Below are 19,741 nucleotides of genomic sequence, written 5' to 3'. Positions count from 1 at the left end.
TTAAAAAAACCCCTAAACTACCCCCCCCCCCCCCCCCCAGAAACATTAATCGATGTTCCAGTGGTAGTCTTACTTACAGAAACGTTTCATTATGATTTCATAATATTGAATATATTAACTTCATTAATTTTTATTTAAATATAACAAATTCAATACATTCAGTATTTTTATGAATTGATCTGAAAACCCAGGTGGAGGACATTTTGTGGAGCTGTATTGCAAAATTAAGTCCATTAAAATGAATGTGTTTTGTTTTGAAGTTTAGTTTAGGCAGATTACAAAAATGTCCTCAGATTAGGGTAAATAGGCACAGTTAGCCACAATTTTGATGTTTTGTCACAAAACTGGTGCTGGACTAATGAAATAAATGCGGGAGAGCTGTTTGGAAAAGTTCAAATCGTGTTGTTAATGTTGTGCATGTTGAGTTAATTCAATCAGTACAATCCAAATAGCTCATTTCCTTCAAAAATTTAATGACTGGATTATTTACAATATATGATCATAGCAATAATCAAGTCATGAAAAGAAACATAAATAATCTAGATGAGCAAAAACAAAAGGAGTCAAATTTATAACACAAATTCATAACACAATTTAAACATTTCATGAATACAAAAAAAATAAACAAAACTGATAAGTTTAACAATAAACAACATTCAAAAAAAGTGATCTGGAAAAGCAGTGAAGCAGGAAAACCCACATTCAGCATCAAAATGGTGCATGCCACCCCAAAAAAACTAAAAACTCAACCAATAAGGAAGAGCAGAAATAGATATATAATTCTGTACAAATAATGAATATTTGGTATTATATTCACCCTTCATATAGATATGATATACAGTATAATAAATGGAAAATATTCTCAGCTAAACAACTACCTTATTCATTTGTTAATTTCACTAAGATTTTATAATCTTTTCACATTCTGAGATCCAGGATTAATCCAGTCCCAAGATGAAGCTTCTCTAGAGTATGAAACCGAAACCGGGGCATCTCAGTCCGCACCGGTACCAAAGGCCCGCTGGCTGGTTTCAAATACTGTGGTCCGTAGGGTTAATCATTTTCATTGAATCATTTCTTTTTGTTAAATACTGACTTATGATTTATTTTGATGGTAAAAAATGTACATATGAATAGAGTAAATGCACATGATGTTCATGAAAGCATATTTAAACAAGATGACCTCCCAGTGCAACCCTGCTGAAGAAAATGTGGCAATCATACAAACAAATCGACATCTGATAACTGATTCCACTGTTCAAAAAGGTGACAGGTGAGCATTTGTTTTTCCAGATTTTTGTTGAGAGGTCAGCTCACCAAAACACTTTCAGACTGTCGTGTTGAAATGATATGATGAAGCATGGGAAAGACTGCGTGTGAAGGTCTGTGAACAGCAGAAGCTGTTCAAACATGTGGCACATAAACATATTTGGCACATAAACACTGCCTGCATTACTGGCATGTTTGCATATTGATAATTGATCAGGTTAATCAGAATGAACAGCTGCCACACTGCAGGACCGCATAATCACAAAAACAATGTCCTCACCATGTAAGCGGAAAAAACTTATCATAAACAAAGCATGATTAAAGTAATCAGTTCATTATCAATAATTCAATTTGCCATAATGAAAAATTAATATCATATAATCAGCTGGTAACACTTACAATAAAGTTTCAATAGTTAACACGAACAAACAATGAATGACTAAATTTTTTTATAAATGCTGCAAAAAATATATTGCTCAGTTAGTTCTGATTAATCAATGCATTAAGTAATATTAACAAATGAGACCTTTTTGTAAAATGTTACCCATCAGTTTAGTGTGTATTTTTTAACAGTCTGACTAGTTTGTAAGGCCAGGAGAGTGTCAGTAATGACCTGTGGATTTCTGTAAACCCTGAGGACCACGACTCGCAAAGCTGTGAACTGTCCAGAACGTGTTCCAAATAATGATTAACAAAATAATCCATCAAAACTTCGGTTGGTGTGAAATGAGAGCTAGAACACTGTATTGTGACTTTAGGTGCAATTTACAGATCAAATGCTGTGTTTTGGCTTGTGTTTTGAAAAAAATACTCCCGAAATTTCCTCTAGCCTGAAACCAGTTTCATCGATTACAAGCCTCTCGTAGATGAAATGCTGTAATTGTGTTTGAACAATGACTTAAGTAAAAAAAAAAAAAATTTTTTAAAAAACCAGAGCACAGGGAAATTAAAAGAAAATATTTGCTTCTAACGACAAGCTCTTCTCAAGGTCATCTCGCAAAGGAAATTGAGAATATAAAGCTCCAAGGAAGTCGAGTGGAAGTGATAAAACTAATCTCCTCTAATCTCTGGCCTCCTCTCTCCTTCTATGACGCAGAAGCAAAAACAGGGCCATCTCTAGAGGGGAAATAGTTTGACTTTTGAAATTAAATGTAACCTTGTATGATAGACAGAGGATGACTGCAATGATATATAGAGGGTAAAATATGGCATTTTTAAATAATATGGTATTTGTGAAAGTTTTTGAGGCTGTCGGAAGTGACACTTCGGTGGCTGTGAGTCACTAAGAGGGAACCATAATGCATTTATGCTTAATATTAACAGAACATCAAACTCTTTTATCTGAAGTGTTAGAGCTGAACCGCGGCATGTTTGAGCTGAAATCTCTCTCAGGAACAGAAAGTGGGTCTCTCAAGTAATATATTCTGAACAAAGCCAACAAATTCAATGATTGTATAACAATCCAAAGCAACATTGGCACTGTCCGCTTTTGGTTTTGATATTCTAATATAATCAACCATCCTGTGTACTGCAGTCACCTGTTTAGACAAACGCCATTAAATAGACTCAAGAACAGTTCTACTTTGATTATACAGTTAAAACATTCTGCACATTCTCACAGATGTGTCTATCTCTAACATCTATCACCCACCGCCAAGTCATCTAGATAATAACGGGAATGCCCGATTTCTCATTTCAGTCAAGACAAAATCATTGATTTTCTTTGTCAAGATACACAGAAAATAATATAGATAAAAAGCAGGTTTTTTGCAAAGAACATGGGCCAGATGCTTGATAACAGCAAATGGAGTGGAAAATGGTTCAATAAAAATAAATACAAACTGATGGATGACTATGAGGCTGAAGGGATGAAACATTCAGAGACATGAAATGATAAATCAATAATCACACAAAACCTTGCAATTCAACTGCAACAATATCTTTTAGAACATTATTTCCCTTGGAAATACATACAAACATACATTTAGAAGAAGAAAGCGCAAAAATGCATTTTTGAACCTTCACATTGTTGAATTTAGGTTTTAAGCAATTGCACCCAAAAACCTACAGTAATTCCTCTAAAATGACATAAACCATAAATATCAAGTATGAAGTAGTGTGACAGCTCTATATTTGATATCAGTAAGTAGGTGAATAATAAAATCTGATCTTCAATCCAGCAATGTAAACCCTCAGGCTGAGAATTAAATTTTCCCGACCAACAACAGGAAAAACCTTTTTTTTTAAAAGGCTGTGACTGTCCGCTCTGGCCAACGGCTTCAGTCTAAAATGTATGATTGAGGTATTTCAGCACTGGCACTTACATAAATGCTCACAGGAGAGTTCATGAGAAAAATACTATGAACTTCACTGGGGAGAGAGACAGAGAGAGAGAACAACAGAAACACAAAGATGAAGAGAGAGAGAGAGAGAGAAATGAAATGTAAGAACGGAAATACAAAGCTACAGAACTTGAACGAATGAAACCAGATGGAACCGGAACTAAAGACTTTTCTTTAGGTTTCTTAATTTAATGAAAACAAATGAATTCTTTAAATCTGAGGCCTCAAAAAAGGTCAATTTTTCAATTTTGAAAGTGCTAAATGGATGTCATAAAGACACTCACAGAGAGATCATCAGATTGGCTGTGATTAAAGCTTATATGTAAAGTTTTGCTTCGTTAGGCAACATCATTGTCACGTGGGTCTACAATTGCGATATGTTGTGCAATTTTGGTGAAGTGTCTCTCCGTAAACAGGGAAAACTTCATATGGAACTGAATATGGCAGTTCTGAAAGGTACAAAACCCTTTTGAGACTTTTGACAGGAATGAAACTCTTGTTTCTGATGAATGTATTTTGAACTGGCTCTGTCACTGAGAGTGATGATGGTGATGGTGTGATAAAGGTGTTCCCTGTGACTCTCAGAGCCGCGTTTGGGCCTCTGGTATATAGATCTCGATGCTGTCAGCCCGCTCCGATGCTGAGTTTTGACGGAATGAAGCTGCGCGTTTGGCCGCCATGAGACGCCGTCGTGCCTCCTGTCTCTGACGGTCAGGGAGATCCAAAGATTTTTCCCTCGTCATACTCTTACGCAATGTCTTCTTTGGTACTGGTGGTGGGAGCTGGAACCATGACAAATAATATACAAACAACATATGAATGTACAAATATTAGGTTCATTTTTTCATTTAAATGTGTGTCAGGTACCTTCAGCAGACTAGAAATACATTGTTTTTAATTTAATTAATAAATTATACACTACCATTACTTTCTCTTTTTTAATTATTTAAATAGCATATATTTTTTTATATATTTTAAAATGTAATTTATCCCTGTGATGGCAAAGGAAAACAGTTTTTTTTTGTAATATTCTTGTGGGAACTGTGAAACCTTTATTTTCAGGATTCTCTGATGAACAGAAAGTTCAAAAGAACAGATATTTTGCAGCATTATAGATGTCTTAACTGTATTCATTTCTTAATAAAATCCTAATGACCCCAAATTTTTGAATGGTAGTGAATATGTAAAAAATATAAATTGATTTTATGAGTACAGTCTGGAGCATCAAATTAGGTTTGATGACAAATACAAAAATCCTCTAACCAATCAGCTCTCACCTTCTTTACAGGACTTTCAATAAGCCTCCAATTGTTGGATTTAATCTTTTGCAACTCATTGAATTTGGAGGTAACATCATCGATGGAGAGCTGCAGCAGGTCCCAGAACCCAGCCAGGTCCTGAGAGGTGGGCCGAGGCATGGCACTGGGGTCCTGCAACACAAACGAGGATTTTAAACACTACACTCTAAAAATGTACATTTATTTAAAAAATATTGTTAAATATAACCATAAATACTATGAAACTGAAAAATTTTAATTGTATTTTATGAAGCATTTAAAATATGTTTTCTGTACATATTGGCCAAATACTTTAGTTAGAAAAATTGGTTAAAAATTGCTAGTGGACAGTGGATAGGCTGCTTGCATGCATGTGTGAACTGTACATTGTTAACTCAAATGATACATAAATAATAAACAAAAGCATTTGGAAAATACATTAATAAAATATTTTAAATGCTGCCATTTCATTTATCAGTTTATTATTTATTTATACGTTTAACTTTATTTTTAACATAGATTTAAAAAGTCTATTAATTTGTCAACCAGTGATTTAGCTATTTACATTTTTAGTCTTGAATTAAATTCAACCATATTTAATTTCTTCATTTTATTTTTAAATGGCACTTCTAATCCTCCACAGGTTGCACATCTTTATAAATGTGGCCAGCTGAAGACTGTACGAGCTTAAAGTCGACAGCTGATGTGTAACCATTTTTATTTGATGCAATAACTATATTTTGATTATTTGTTGTTATTTCATAAATCTGCTTGTGGCCAGATTACCACTGTGAGTGTTTGCCATTGAACAGAGGAGTATTTTATTCATGAAGATTTGGGTTGTTTACTAAAACATCGCTCTATTGTACATGCCACAGTACTTGGTCATTTGCGTTCTCTGCATGCCCGGCTTAGATCAGCTGATGTGCTGCTGTGTATTATATTTAATGAGTGTGACAGCAGAACAAAAGGCCATCAACTACACCACAATTACTCCAGCACAGACAACCCCAATGAAAGTGTGGCAGTGCGTCGGGGGAAGAGCTGCTGTGAGTACAACAAAGCTTAGCACAATAACATAAATAGAACACACATACTCATGCACAAACTGGCAAATGAGGTTGCTTACTAGGTTCTGCTGGCAAAGCCAATAAAATTGCTGGAATTTCTGGGACATCAGGAGCTGTGCGCTTCCTACAGCACTCCGGATCTTGCCTAGGACTAACACGCAAACAAGGAAAGAGAAATTAATATTTAATAACCACGAAGGCAATTAAACTCACACGTTTATACAGTACATATTTAACTGTCTATGCAGTTCATAATGTGTCTGTATACTCATATACCTGTGAATGTGCACACAAACATTTAGATGTTTCTGCTACAAAGCAGTATGTGAAATCATTAAAATGTCCAAATACTCAGTATTAATGTAGGTGAACAATACGGATGATGTACACTACCATTCAAAAGTTAGGGGTCGTAAGATTTTGTTCTTCAAAGAAATTAATTTTATTCAGCAAGGATGGATTAAATTGCTCAAAAGTGACAGTAAAGTCATTTATACTGTTACAAAAGATTTCTATTTGTTTCTGATGATTTCTGATGTTCTTTTGAACTTTCTATTCATCAAAGAATCCTAAAAAAACAACAATAAAACTAAATAGAAAAGTTTTTACAAAATGTTAACAACACAACAGTTTTCAACACTGATTTAAAATTTTTAGCACCAAAAGATTTTTGAGCACCAAATCAGTTAAATGCAATCATAATTGATTTCTTCATTTTATTTTTAAGTGGCACTCCTAATCCTCCACAGGATGCACATCTTTATAAACGTGTACAGCTGAAGACTGTAAGAGCTTAAAGTCGAAAGCTGAAGTGTAATCATTTTTATTTGATCCAATAACTATCTGACTATTTCTTATCATTTGTTGTTATTTCATAAATCTGTACGTGGCCAAATTACCACTGTGAGTGTTTGTCATTAAACAGAGGAGTATTTTATTCATGAGGATTTAGGTTGTTTACTAAAACATCGCTCTATTGTGCATGCCACAGTACTTGGTCATTTGCGTTCTCTGCATGCCTGGCTCAGATCAGCTGATGTGCTGCTGTGTATCATATTTAATGAATGTGACAGCAGAACAAAAGGCCATCAACTACACCACAATTACTCCAGCACAGACAACCCCCATAGAAGTGTGGCAGTGTGCCGGGGGAAGAGCTGCCGTGAGTATAAACATAGCACAATAACATAAATAGAACACACATACTCATGCACAAACTGGCAAATGAGGTTGCTTACTAGGTTCTGCTGGCAAAGCCAATAAAATTGCTGGAATTTCTGGGACATCAGGAGCTGTGCGCTTCCTACAGCACTCCGGATCTTGCCTAGGACTAACACGCAAACAAGGAAAGAGAAATTAATATTTAATAACCACGAAGGCAATTAAACTCACACGTTTATACAGTACATATTTAACTGTCTATGCAGTTCATAATGTGTCTGTATACTCATATACCTGTGAATGTGCACACAAACATTTAGATGTTTCTGCTACAAAGCAGTATGTGAAATCATTAAAATGTCCAAATACTCAGTATTAATGTAGGTGAACAATACGGATGATGTACACTACCATTCAAAAGTTAGGGGTCGTAAGATTTTGTTCTTCAAAGAAATTAATTTTATTCAGCAAGGATGGATTAAATTGCTCAAAAGTGACAGTAAAGTCATTTATAATGTTACAAAAGATTTCTATTTGTTTCTGATGATTTCTGATGTTCTTTTGAACTTTCTATTCATCAAAGAATCCTAAAAAAACAACAATAAAACTAAATAGAAAAGTTTTTACAAAATGTTAACAACACAACAGTTTTCAACACTGATTTAAAATTTTTAGCACCAAAAGATTTTTGAGCACCAAATCAGAATATTAGAATGATTCCTGAAGGATCATGTGACACTGAAGACTGGTAATGGCTACTGAAAATTCAGCTTTGCACCACAGGAATAAATTATGTTGAAAAACTAGTATTTTAAATTGTATTAGCTAATATTTCACAATATTGCTGTTTCTTTCAAAAACATTAAAAAAAATATTTCTGGCCCCAACATTTAAATGATAGTGTACTACATCTGCTGAGATTGTGAAGTGTGGACACTTTGATATCCCATAATATATATCAGCTCTTTTGAAGTTTAAGTGCTGTAGGTACCAAGAAACTTAATAGCCAAGTTAATGGTCTTCACGGTTCTTAAATCAGCTTAACCTGGCTTGTTGGTGTTAGCTGGTCTTGCAGTCTGATTTTATAAGCATCTGAGGTACTTTTCAGCTGGTCAGGACTAGTTGGCCGCCCAGTGAAATACAAGCTGGAAGACCATCTAAGACCAGCAAACCAGCTTTTTCAGCAACATGGTAGATGCACTATGTTATTTGTGACTGTCAAGAAACAAGTTCTCCATCAAATTTAACATATACTCTGAAAGTATGTGAATTTGGTCATAATCATACTCTCATAAACTCCACAACACAAGCAACTGACACTTTCATACATCCATTTCTGTGCATTATCTCCTTCAGTCTGTCGTACAGAGCCTCTGAGCTCTTTGCCATGGAAACCTGACAGATGTTGACAGACGTAATTGCTCACATGGCAGCACTCTCAGCGCGAGCCTCTAATAACCTGGAGCTCTGCGAGCGTTTCACCGTTAAATGTGACACTTCTTTGGATTCATACCTGGCACTTTGAAACCTGGAGCCAAACTCTCCACCAAACAAATATTATAATGTAAAGATTTAACGGCTTGTGAAACCGGAGCTCTGTTAACTCACTTTCCTCTGACAGATCGTTCTCTTCCGCCTCTCCCTCCAGCTCTTTGCACCATCCCTCCATCTTTTTCGTCTCTGTGTGCAGCAATTGCATGAACCAGCTTCCGTCCCTCCTGCATGAGGGCGACGCTCTTCCCGAATCCGTTGGTTGGGGTGGCGTCACTGTAACCGCCACGGTGGCGACGGGTTCCCGCGGCGAGGGCTCCAGCCAGGGCTCGGGGCTGCGCTGGGGACTCGGGGGCTCCGTTGGGGTGCGGTAGTCCTCACGGTAGCTGAAGAGACCCTGGGTGCGGACGGTCCGAACGGCGCCGTACTGCGTAGGGGTGCTGGGCTCGCTGTGACGCTGGAAACCTCCTCCAAACTGAAGACCTTTGTCCTCCATTAAAGGAAAACCCTCCAACTCCAGATCAGCTTGAACGGCGGCCGTGACACTGTTGGACCGCTTAAACCGGCCCTGTCTGTATGAGAGAGAAAGATCTCAAATGAGACCAACAACATTTCACACTCAGCTGGTACTTCAGCAAATCGCACCTCACAAGCCCTTCACACTCAGAGTTAAAACAGAGGTGCCGGGTATTTACCGTCTCTCGTCTTCCACTTGAATCCCAACAGACTGATACTCTCGAGAGCCTTTGCTTTCACACTCAGAATCAGTCGCTGTTTCCACCTGCAATGACAACACAGAGTTTTAACCGATGGTTTCTGACCATGTACATACTTCCGATACTTACATAATTACAAATTATATCATTAGCATTACAATAGCGATTTAGAAATTGTGCAGAATCGTAAATATTTCTTTGTGTTACAGCATAACCTTTTTATTGTTTCAAACTCCTGTTTATTTCAAAATGTACATGTAGTGTCAGACTTTTTCACCCCTCTATAAAATAGAAAGTTTTTTGTTTCAAAATACTAAAACTTATTTTAAAGTTGACATCATTTTCAAGAGAGGGATAAAAGTTCAATGTGATATACCAGGCTGAGTCTAGAGAAGAGAGAGACAAAAAATAAAAAGCACTCACACAGTGTCTAGTCCATAAGTAGCTTAATAAATAATATACAATGTACTATTCAAATATTTCAAAAAGAGGAAGAGAAGCTCATTTTTAATAACTGCATTCATTATGTAATCTGGCCTAATAAACAAGAAGTTTTCATTATAGTTTTAGTGAAAAATTCCTTTCCAAGTACAAAACACAAACTTCCATGCCAAACAGTGACAAACCTCCAATGGCTGATCAAGAGCCACTGAGGAAGGTTGTGGAAGCTCAAGCCTGGAGTTAATAAACCATGAGAGATATGCATAAAGCAAACTTTCGAGAAACTTTGTTGGAATGACTATGTTGTTTAGTCAAGTCAACTGCATCTCTAAACAACTGCAGCATGGACATTTTAAATTTATCCTATAAACTTATGTATTTTAATAAAAAATATATCATGTATAATGATAACACTAAACCTAACCCATATTGAGTCATATTTATGCAGAAATATAGAAAATCCTAAAGGGTTCACAAACTTTCAAGCAGCACTGTATACTATATATACTACATATGTTTGTGTGTGTGATGCCATCGTTGGAATTAATCACTTTTTAAAATATATTAAAATAGAAAACAGTTATTTTTAAATGTAATATCACAATATTACACTTTTACTTTATTTTTACCTTGGTGAGCATATAAGAGACTTTGCACAAAAACATTAAAAAGCCTTGACGACCCTAAACATTTGAATGGTGATAAATTATTTTATTTTAGATGATTAAGCTGTTATTTTTAACAATTATCACTATCAAAAGTATATGTAGCAAAGCAGTTATAATTTATTTCTGAGATGGTAAAAACACTCAGTTAGCTAAAAGACATTCTGTAATAACTCGAATAACTGTTATACTGAACTGAAGGTCATTCAGGTGTATCACAAAAGATGTCTGTCACTTAGAAGAGTCCATCACTTCTAAGAACATCAAACCATCTGAAGAAAGTGTGACTCACACAAGCGCTGAAGAAGGACAGGCTGAGGAAGGGTGACCTCAGAATCAGAGAACAAGATGATTCACATCACAGATCAGACAAATCAGCTGTCCCTGATCTATCAGTCTGACCGCTAGAACATCAAGAAGCCGAAAGGCTGAGCACAGGAATTCTGTTTGAGTGAGCCACACTGTCAGGCATGAAAGAACGAAGGCCAGGGTATGAGGTTTCTTCAGACACAAGTCAGTCCATAAGGATTACAGCTACAGTAGGCTATGGGTTCCTTTATAGATACAAATATATAGTACCTTGGATCGCAGTACTCTAGGGAAACTGTGGTGAAAAATGTGCCACCTCATTCATTCTGTCACATTTTGCCAAATCTCAAAACTGGTGTGGTGAATGGTGGGCAGTTTATAGTGAGCAGGGGTTATCAAGCTAACAAAACAAAAAAGCACAATAAAAGCAGATTGAATGACCTGTGCACTTTATTCCAAGTCTTCTGAAGTCATGTGAGAACTTTGTGTGAGGAACAAAAACTCCAAGAAAGCCATCAAGTGGGCTTCAGACGATCGACTTGGAATCCATGTTACCCTTGTCGATAAAAAAGTAAAGGTGCAATGTAACAGAAGCAGCAACAGCTCATGTCTTTCACACTGTGACGTACATCTGAGTGAAACAGGACTTGGGACTTGGTTTAATTCATCAGTAGTTGACTGAATGGATTCGATCTTTTAAAAAAAGGCAGCGGCTATTTGCACTAAGCGTAAATAGCAATTAGATGCTATGTACAGTACACTAAGTGAAAATAGCATTTTTTAGCAATAGATGCTATTATTTACACTAGTGCAAATAGCAATGGATTCTATTTACACTAAGTGAAAATAGCAGGATTTTCTGCTATTTATACTTATTGCAAATAGTGGCAATTATCCGCACCTCAGTATTGTAGCACATTAAAAAACAGTATGCAATAATAATGTACTGAGTGTAAATTATGATTTCAATTCAAAATATTAAATGTATGCCACCTTTTTGAGACAATAAAACCCTCCCTACACCTTCCTTAACCCTACCCGATACTTTATCACATTTTTTATTATTTTCTTAATTTTTATTGAAAAGAAATGCCTTTCCGATAAAATATGAGATATGATTTATTAAATAGACACTCCGGAAAAATAATTCAATGACATTTTAGAAAATAGATGAGTTTCCGTCTCATGGCAAATATAACCAAAAGTTGCTGTTTTTTGTCACTGATAATTAAGTAATTTTAATTAAAACATATTGTCAACACAGGTATGACAAGAAAATAACACAAGATATTAACTGAACACTAACAACACACACACACACACACACACATATATATATATATATACACACGTATATGTATATATATATATATAAAAATATATATATATTTAATGTATAAAATGTTTAAATGGGTGGTTGACTGTTTTTTTCTAGGCTTGATTGTGTTTGTGGGGTGCAGTCTAACATGTGTTAATGCTTCATTTAAAAAAAATGCATTATTTTTCACATAATTTACCTTTATTCCACACTGCTCTGTCCCTTCTCCTATAAACGTGCTGATCATTTCCTGCTTTTATGAAGCCCCTCCCTCAGTAACGCGATGGGCACGATGGGCTCTGATTGGTTAGCTAATCCAGTGTGTTGTGATTGGCTAAACCGCCTCTAGTGCGCATCTAAACGTCCTGCCCCTGTTGTAAACAATGGCGTCGTCATCAATTTGAGCCCGATTGAGACGCAGAGGATATTAGTGAAGAGGATCGCGCAGAACCTGTGCAAGCACGGCTCTTAATGGTATGTTTTTTGTTTGTTGTTGTCTCATACTTTTAGATACGCTGTTATTTGTAAATGCTACTGCTTCTGTTAGCTTTTAATATATGGTTTTATCCTGATTAAAGCTTTAATACAGTACGGCAACCGCACATGCGTCCATGTATAACGCTTCTCATAGCTATGTGAAAATAAGTGTATAATTGGAACAGTTCATTGTTTGAGCTGAGCTGGTGATCTGAATGAGAGATAAGAGAGAGAGAAAGAAATGCAGAGTGTGTGCAGAGCAGGGGGACGCGAGGAACAGTATTAAGAACCGCTGCTTTAGAACATTGATTTTGAAACTTGTGAATCCATTAGAATCGTTAGAAGATAGAATTGCGACTCATATATGAATAGATTTTTTACGTGCACCTCTAGTTTTCTTCCTCTTCTCTAAAGCAGTGCAGCATGGCCTCGGTCCCTTTGTTGCATGTTCCCGGGGGCGGGGTTTGTGATGTCACAAACCCAGGAAGTAGGCCTAACTCGCTGTAGTCCCTACAAGCCATTTTTGTAGGCATTAAACTGCCAGAATTTTAAAAGGCGATATCTTCGTTTGCATTGAACTGTCAGCGCCGCAACTTTGCAGATATGGTTAATGCTCAAACACCAGCATTACACACTAACTAACGTTAAAAAAGTGAAATCGGAATCAACCACCCCTTTAATTTTGTACTTTTTGGCAAGCAAGAATTAGATACTATTTAAGTAATTTTAGTAATACTTCCTAAAATGCATTAATATGAAAAAGAAATGTAGAAAAAAAAATCAAGTCAATGTACATTTAAGAAAAAAGAAAAAAAAAAGAGATTTACTTTCGATGTGTATCATGAAAAGCACTATACAAATAAATGTGAACTGAAAAAAAGTGAACAGTACATGGGTTTGGATAGACAAGAGGCTGAGTAAATAATGACTGAATTTTCATTTATAGACAAACTATTATTTTACTAAACGTTAACGATAAGTTAAAGCAAAGTGAATTTTGAATATACAGAATGATTTCCAGCCAAGCTGTCCGAACATGGCTCATGAACTACAACCCCTCTGCATCTACCTAACAGGCTGCACCAAGACTTTCCCCTCTGCACTAGCTGAAAAAAAGTTACGATTAATGTGTTATTTCTGAACAAGTCTCATGCGTCATTAATACAAATAGGTAATCATGCTCCAAACTTGCACCATTTGTTGACTAAATGCTGCTGTCAAGTCACTTTACCAAGTTTAACGCCATGGCAGCTACTACAACTTTTTTTAATGGGAAGAAACAGTGTTTTCTAGTGTTTGTCCAGAACTCTATGTGGTAACACATTTGTGGAATATTCCTCCTATTAAGCTGCCAAAAAACACATGTGTGTTTTTTCTTTTATTGTTTTTGTAGCAGATTCCATTTCATCGAAAGATAGAGACTGGCAGATCTTGGCTAGCCAGTGACAGAGACCTGTGCCGTTTGTCACTAATATGCAAGAAAAACAGCTAAATAATTGCAGTCTTGAGGGCAAACATATTTTTTTATAAAAATAATGTTGCAAAATTCTGTTTCGTGGCGGGTAATAAATATTTATGGACTCAATGCACCCCCATTGGCAGTTAATTGTGTTCCCTGTGCATAACCTGTAGGGGGCAGTGTCGACAATGAATGCAGAACAGATGTGCTAAAGGGCTGAGAGAGGCAAACCCATTTAACATTATTAGAACATGATCTCAACACAGATATTCACAAGGCAAAGACAGATAACTGCTGGCAAGAGACAGCAACAGGGAGGACGAAAGAGAGGAGATGGGGAAAGAGGGAGATTAAGGGAAGGAGAGAGAGGGAGAGCCCATTCAGTGAAGCCTGAGATGAATGTTAATTAATGGATTGCAGTATGATGACTCACTGGAAGCTATTTTTAGCATGACATCAAGGACTGGAGGTGTATAGGTTTGTATATACTTCTGTGTTTGGACTCCAAAATAACCTACATTGCTTTGGTTAGGTAAGATTCTGTTTGCTTGAGTGCCTGTGGGTCGGATTTATCACTAGTCAGCACTTTGTTCATGAATATTTTTTTCTCAATAGACAGACAAGAGCTCAAACCGCAGGGAAGTGAAAAGAAAAGGCAGATTTCTATTCAAGCTAGTCAACGTGGAAATTTCCAAACAGAGCTGCAAGAAAACAGTAGGAAAAAAAAAACAATGACTGTTTTCTAACAGGTTTCCCCAAACACTTTGTCCATTTCCCACTGGTCAGTTAAATGGGTAGCCCCGCCCCCAAACCCACGCCATTGGTTGAGCCAGTGTTGCTGTTGACAGACTGAAAGAAATGTAATAAGAGCACCTAGACTTCTCAAAGAAATGAACCTACCAATGGCTTACTTATAGTTGTCTGCATATTAAACATGGAAAAGGTATTTTTAAAGGACTTTTTTTTTTTTTTTTTGGAAAAACATTTATTTATATATATATACGCTTAATCTCGCTCTCTGTTTCTATCAACTGCATTAATCTGCATTAGTCTGCTATCAATGGCCCAAGCCTTCGCTACTAGCTCTAAAATGATGGTTTGGAATTAGCAACAGAGGACGTGGGATGAGATGCATAAGAAATCAATCGTACATGCAAGCGCGTTTTAAGGACAAAAACTTGACGAATGTCTTGAAATACAGTACAACATCTGAACAATGTCTTGAGGTGTGGTAACTGTGGTGTAATCTGAATAATTGACTCCTTATATATACAGTATACCCTAAAGGGAGAGTTCACCCAGAAATAAAGATTTCAATGAAAAATGAAAGTTCCAAATATGTATGAATTTCTGTATGATACTTTGAAAATGTCTTTGAAGTGATTTTTTTGTCCATACAATTGGATTTCAGTGTTGTTTTGGACCCCATTGACAATCATTTTATGGACAAATACAGTTAAAACATTCTTTAAAATATATTTTTTTGTGTGTGTGTGTTCCACTGAAGAAAGAACATCATACAGGTATGGGATGTCATCATGAGAGTGAGTAAATGCTGGCAGAAATGACACTTCTGGATGAACTATTCATTTAAGTGGTGATGCAGGATCTTAGATTAAACTGTTGCACTTCACCTGTATTCCTATTGAGGACCTTGGTGTTTTTAGGTACTCTTCTGCTTTGGACACCAGCACAGCTTTATCACAGGTCATTACTGAGCTATGGCTGTCTGTGGAGGGGTGTCTCTTTCCTGCCATTGCCATGGCAGCTGCTTCCATGGCGATAGTGACGGCCTTAGCGCTGTCCAAACTGTCAGTGGAGTTATAAAGCGCTCGACCCAAACTCAGACTCAACCCATCAGAACCCCAGATGCCTGTGGGACAAGCATAAAGAGAAGCCAGTGTCATTTTAAGGACAAATAAGGATACATTGAGGTTGTGAATAATGCAATGTTCTGAATTAAAGAAATCTGTTATAGGTTAAGCTTAATCGACAGCACTTGAGACACAATGTTGATTACCACAAAAATTTATTTTGACCTGTCCCTCCTTTTCTTTTAAAAATCGATTGCATGTTAACATGATTTTAATACGAAGAAAATTGCTCACTAGCCTTTGCTGTGTAAAGTTACATTCAAATTTATGAATGTACAACTTTGTTGTTATTATAACATAAAGGATAAGAACCTAAAATGACAAACTACAACTTTACAGCTCAGACAATACACACGTTTTAAGAATTAAATGTAAGTGCTTTTATAAAATTATAAAGCATCATATTTCTGCTTTTAAATCCTCCAAAATTTGCCTCACTTGCTTCCACTATAAAAGCCTCACTATAACCTTTTTGTTAAAAGAAAACCAGGGATAAGTGAAACAGTTGTTAATGATGATCAATGTGACACCACAAATGTTGTCGACTTAACTTGTATTGAACCAGGGATGTTCTATCATTGTTTTCATAGTCAGAAGTATGGAAGACACATATTACAGTTTAAAGCAGTGCTGTTATTGTTAACTATTAAATTAATTATAATTAACTGTTAAAATTGTTTTTGTAATTGAAATAAAGCTGAAATAAAATATAAATATTAGATGAAAACTTAAACTTAAAACATGTCGCTTTGGCAGCTAACTGTTATGAATAAGTACTAAAATGAGTAAAACTAAAACTGAAATAAAACTGAATTAAAACTATAAAATATAAAAAAATTAAAATGACAAAAATACATAACAAAAATAACTAAAAACGAAAAAATTAAAACAAAAACATGAAAAAAGTGAATTCAAAATATTAATAAGTACTATAATAGTTTAAATAATAAATATTACTAAAATAACACTGGTTTACATACCCCTTCTGGCCAGCTGTCCCTCATGGTAGGCGTCCTGCGTGGACTCTGTGCTGCTCTGCGCTGTGATGGAGATGAGGGGTTTGGAGGTGGAACGAGGGGGCACGGGTGGAGGGGTCCTCTTATAGGTGGGTGTACTGGGTGTGTAGGTGACTGCTGTTAGATAGAAAGGGAGAGGTTTAGTGTCAAATATCTCCTGTACATCAACATGATGTTGCCAAATATTCAAGACTGGAGAGGGACATGTAGTGGAAACACTTTGCTGCTGATTACTCATTCAAAATGAACAAACATGTCAAAAATTAGCCTGCTGACAGCAAGTTTTATATACAAACTTTCTCTTCATTAATAAAGGAGAAACGCAGTGTGAAATAGTGCTCTGATGTTCTTGTAAACAGACTGTGAAGCCTGCCATGCATTCTGATGAGCAAAAGGTTATCCACAGATCTCTTCCTGCTTTAATCCACACAGCTGAACCAGGCAGATAAATGGATCTTTGATTTGGATGTGTCCTTTAATTTAGTGTACATTTTTCAAAAGTTTGAAGGTCACAATAATCAAAAGTGACAGAAAAGATAATCACTGTATGGGATCTATTATGACATACAGTGAACCAAATGAAAGGACTAACCTTGTTTGCAATGTAGTATAGTTATTTTTGAGTAACATGTTGAAGTACTGAGGTCTAAAAGTAAAAAGTAAAACCTGAAAAAAATCTAAAAATCGAATTTCAGCCTGGAAAGAATAAGAAAGTTTTGAAAAAATAAATGCTATGGCGTGAAAAAGAAAAACGATTTCAGATTCTACACTATTTCTAGGTCACTAATGAAATAAGTAAATTTGTGACATTGATCATGTGACTCTTTAGATACTCTTGGTTCAACTGAATCTTTGCATAATCTCAAATCATACTGGAGAACATCAAGTTTTACAAAAATGTGGCTTGAGTGCTGCTGCCATTAAAGTAAAAGAGGGAAATACAGGTTCTAGGATATTTTGAAATTAATCAGTTTTCAAATGCATAACAGAAGCATAAAAACTAGCGTTCTCAGACTTTAAGACCCCACAGTATGTCTTAAGTTAAACCCTGCTAAACCACATCAGCCAGCTTTAAAACCTCACAGAAAGGTCATGTGAACAACTGAATCAGAAAGACTGATGGAACGAAAGAGAGATAAGGAGAGATTAAAAGAGAAAGAAGGATCGTAACAAACAGAGAGAGTGAGAGAGAGAGAGAGAGAGAGAGAGAGAGAGACAGACTGAAGAGCCAAGAACGATCGAGAGAGGAGGAGAAGGACTGAGCAGAGTGATTCAGCACTGGTACAAAAATAGATGTTATAGCCAAACAAATAATGCAACAGGGACTCATAACTCTCTCTGTGCTGCCTGTTTTATCAAATGAGCTGAGAGTGATGACACTGTGCTTTCATCTTTACGAAGAGAGAAGAAGTGAGGAAGGGGGAAAGAGTTTGTGAGAGTGCATCACAATGACTAAACAAGAGGACATACTAGTGCTTACAAGGCTGCAAAAGAATAGTGTTAAAGTTTATCATGATGCTTTGTTTTATGTTGGCTGCACTCATTTGGCATTTATCCAATGTTCCAATTAGGCCAATAAAGTGCATAGTTAAGTACACAGTCTTGTACCATTGTCTTTTTGTCTAATTTTCAAATTCTTCATTTTTTTCTCTAAATCAAAGTTTGCAACCTTGTAGTTGGTTGTATCGTTTCATTGCTCATAACTTAAAGACTTTAGAAGACTTTAAATTTGAATGGGAAAAACTATTTCTGAAACCAACTAAGGCCGTTGAAAAATATTGCACTCTATTATCTTCATTCTAATCTTTGTCTTACATTTTTGTAAGTTTTGTGTTTTGAAAATAAAAAAATAAACATTACAGTAAGTGGTTTCGGTGAATTAATTGCAGAAGTTTAATAATAAGTGTTAGTTTACAATACTATAAACAGAATATTATGTTAAATCCAGAGCTGTGTCACAGACACTAACAAAAAATACTGAGGAAGAGAAGAAAAGGAGAAGAAACATTGTATTGCTTAGGTTTCCATTGCATCTGTAAAGATCTGTGAGTAAGGAGAGAGGTGAAAGAGTCAAAGAAGTGTGAGAGAGGCGTAGAAGGGTCTGTCAGCACATTTCAATACACTATAGCCAGAAGAGACATTCTGCTAAGAGGTAGTGCTCAGAAATAAAACCAAATACTATGAAACATAGGCATTAATGACCAGTTATGAAGGAACATATGGTATTTTATTATTTTAATGCAGGTACTGGAACATGAGTTAAAGCTATAATTTACCTGGTGGTTGTTGGGAAGGACGGTCCACACTGCCTGAAGAAGGGAGATGAAACTGAATTCCTATAAGCAAACATATGCATAAACGTTTTGAAGCCAGACCACATTCACTCACACACACACACACACACACACACACACACACACACACACACACAGACACAAACATACAACCACACGTCATTCTGAGCTCAGTACACATACACTAAAGCTAAATTTTGCATCATGGGTTTGATTTCAATTAGTCACAAGTTTACAGATACAAAATAGAACACATACACACACACACACACACACACACACACACACACACAGACACAAACATACAACCACACGTCATTCTGAGCTCAGTACACATACACTAAAGCTAAATTTTGCATCATGGGTTTGATTTCAATTAGTCACAAGTTTACAGATACAAAATAGAAATAAGTATAGAAACACCTGATGAAAAGTGATCATCCTTTTAAACAAACTAAAAACATAATTATTCTTCCACTGTGTATTTAAGAGACCACATACCACAGAAAAGAAGAAACCCCCCCCCCCCCCACCAAAACGGAAAACAAAGAAAAGTCACTTC

The 19,741-nt window shown here is 36.1% G+C and overlaps 1 protein-coding gene across 1 annotated transcript in view; it reads right to left on the bottom strand.

The window, feature by feature from the left end:
* Positions 1–3,526: 3,526 nt before the first annotated feature.
* Positions 3,527–19,741, bottom strand: part of dlgap2a (discs, large (Drosophila) homolog-associated protein 2a) — a 155,059-nt gene continuing 138,844 nt past the window's right edge. The window contains exons 9-16 of the mRNA XM_016269872.1: positions 19,162–19,221; positions 16,850–17,002; positions 15,630–15,868; positions 9,306–9,391; positions 8,728–9,182; positions 7,197–7,288; positions 4,889–5,041; positions 3,527–4,393 (exon numbers count right to left, since the gene is read on the bottom strand). Of these exons, the coding sequence (XP_016125358.1) occupies positions 4,193–4,393; positions 4,889–5,041; positions 7,197–7,288; positions 8,728–9,182; positions 9,306–9,391; positions 15,630–15,868; positions 16,850–17,002; positions 19,162–19,221 (1,439 nt within the window). The 3' untranslated portion in view covers positions 3,527–4,192. The remainder of the gene's footprint in view (positions 4,394–4,888; positions 5,042–7,196; positions 7,289–8,727; positions 9,183–9,305; positions 9,392–15,629; positions 15,869–16,849; positions 17,003–19,161; positions 19,222–19,741) is intronic.

This window comes from Sinocyclocheilus grahami, unplaced genomic scaffold (genome assembly GCF_001515645.1).
Source record: "Sinocyclocheilus grahami isolate Dianchi unplaced genomic scaffold, SAMN03320097.WGS_v1.1 scaffold54.1, whole genome shotgun sequence".
NCBI lineage: Eukaryota > Metazoa > Chordata > Actinopteri > Cypriniformes > Cyprinidae > Sinocyclocheilus > Sinocyclocheilus grahami.
The sequence above is the reverse complement of the archived record's forward strand: the minus strand, read 5'-3'. Positions and strand labels throughout refer to the sequence as shown.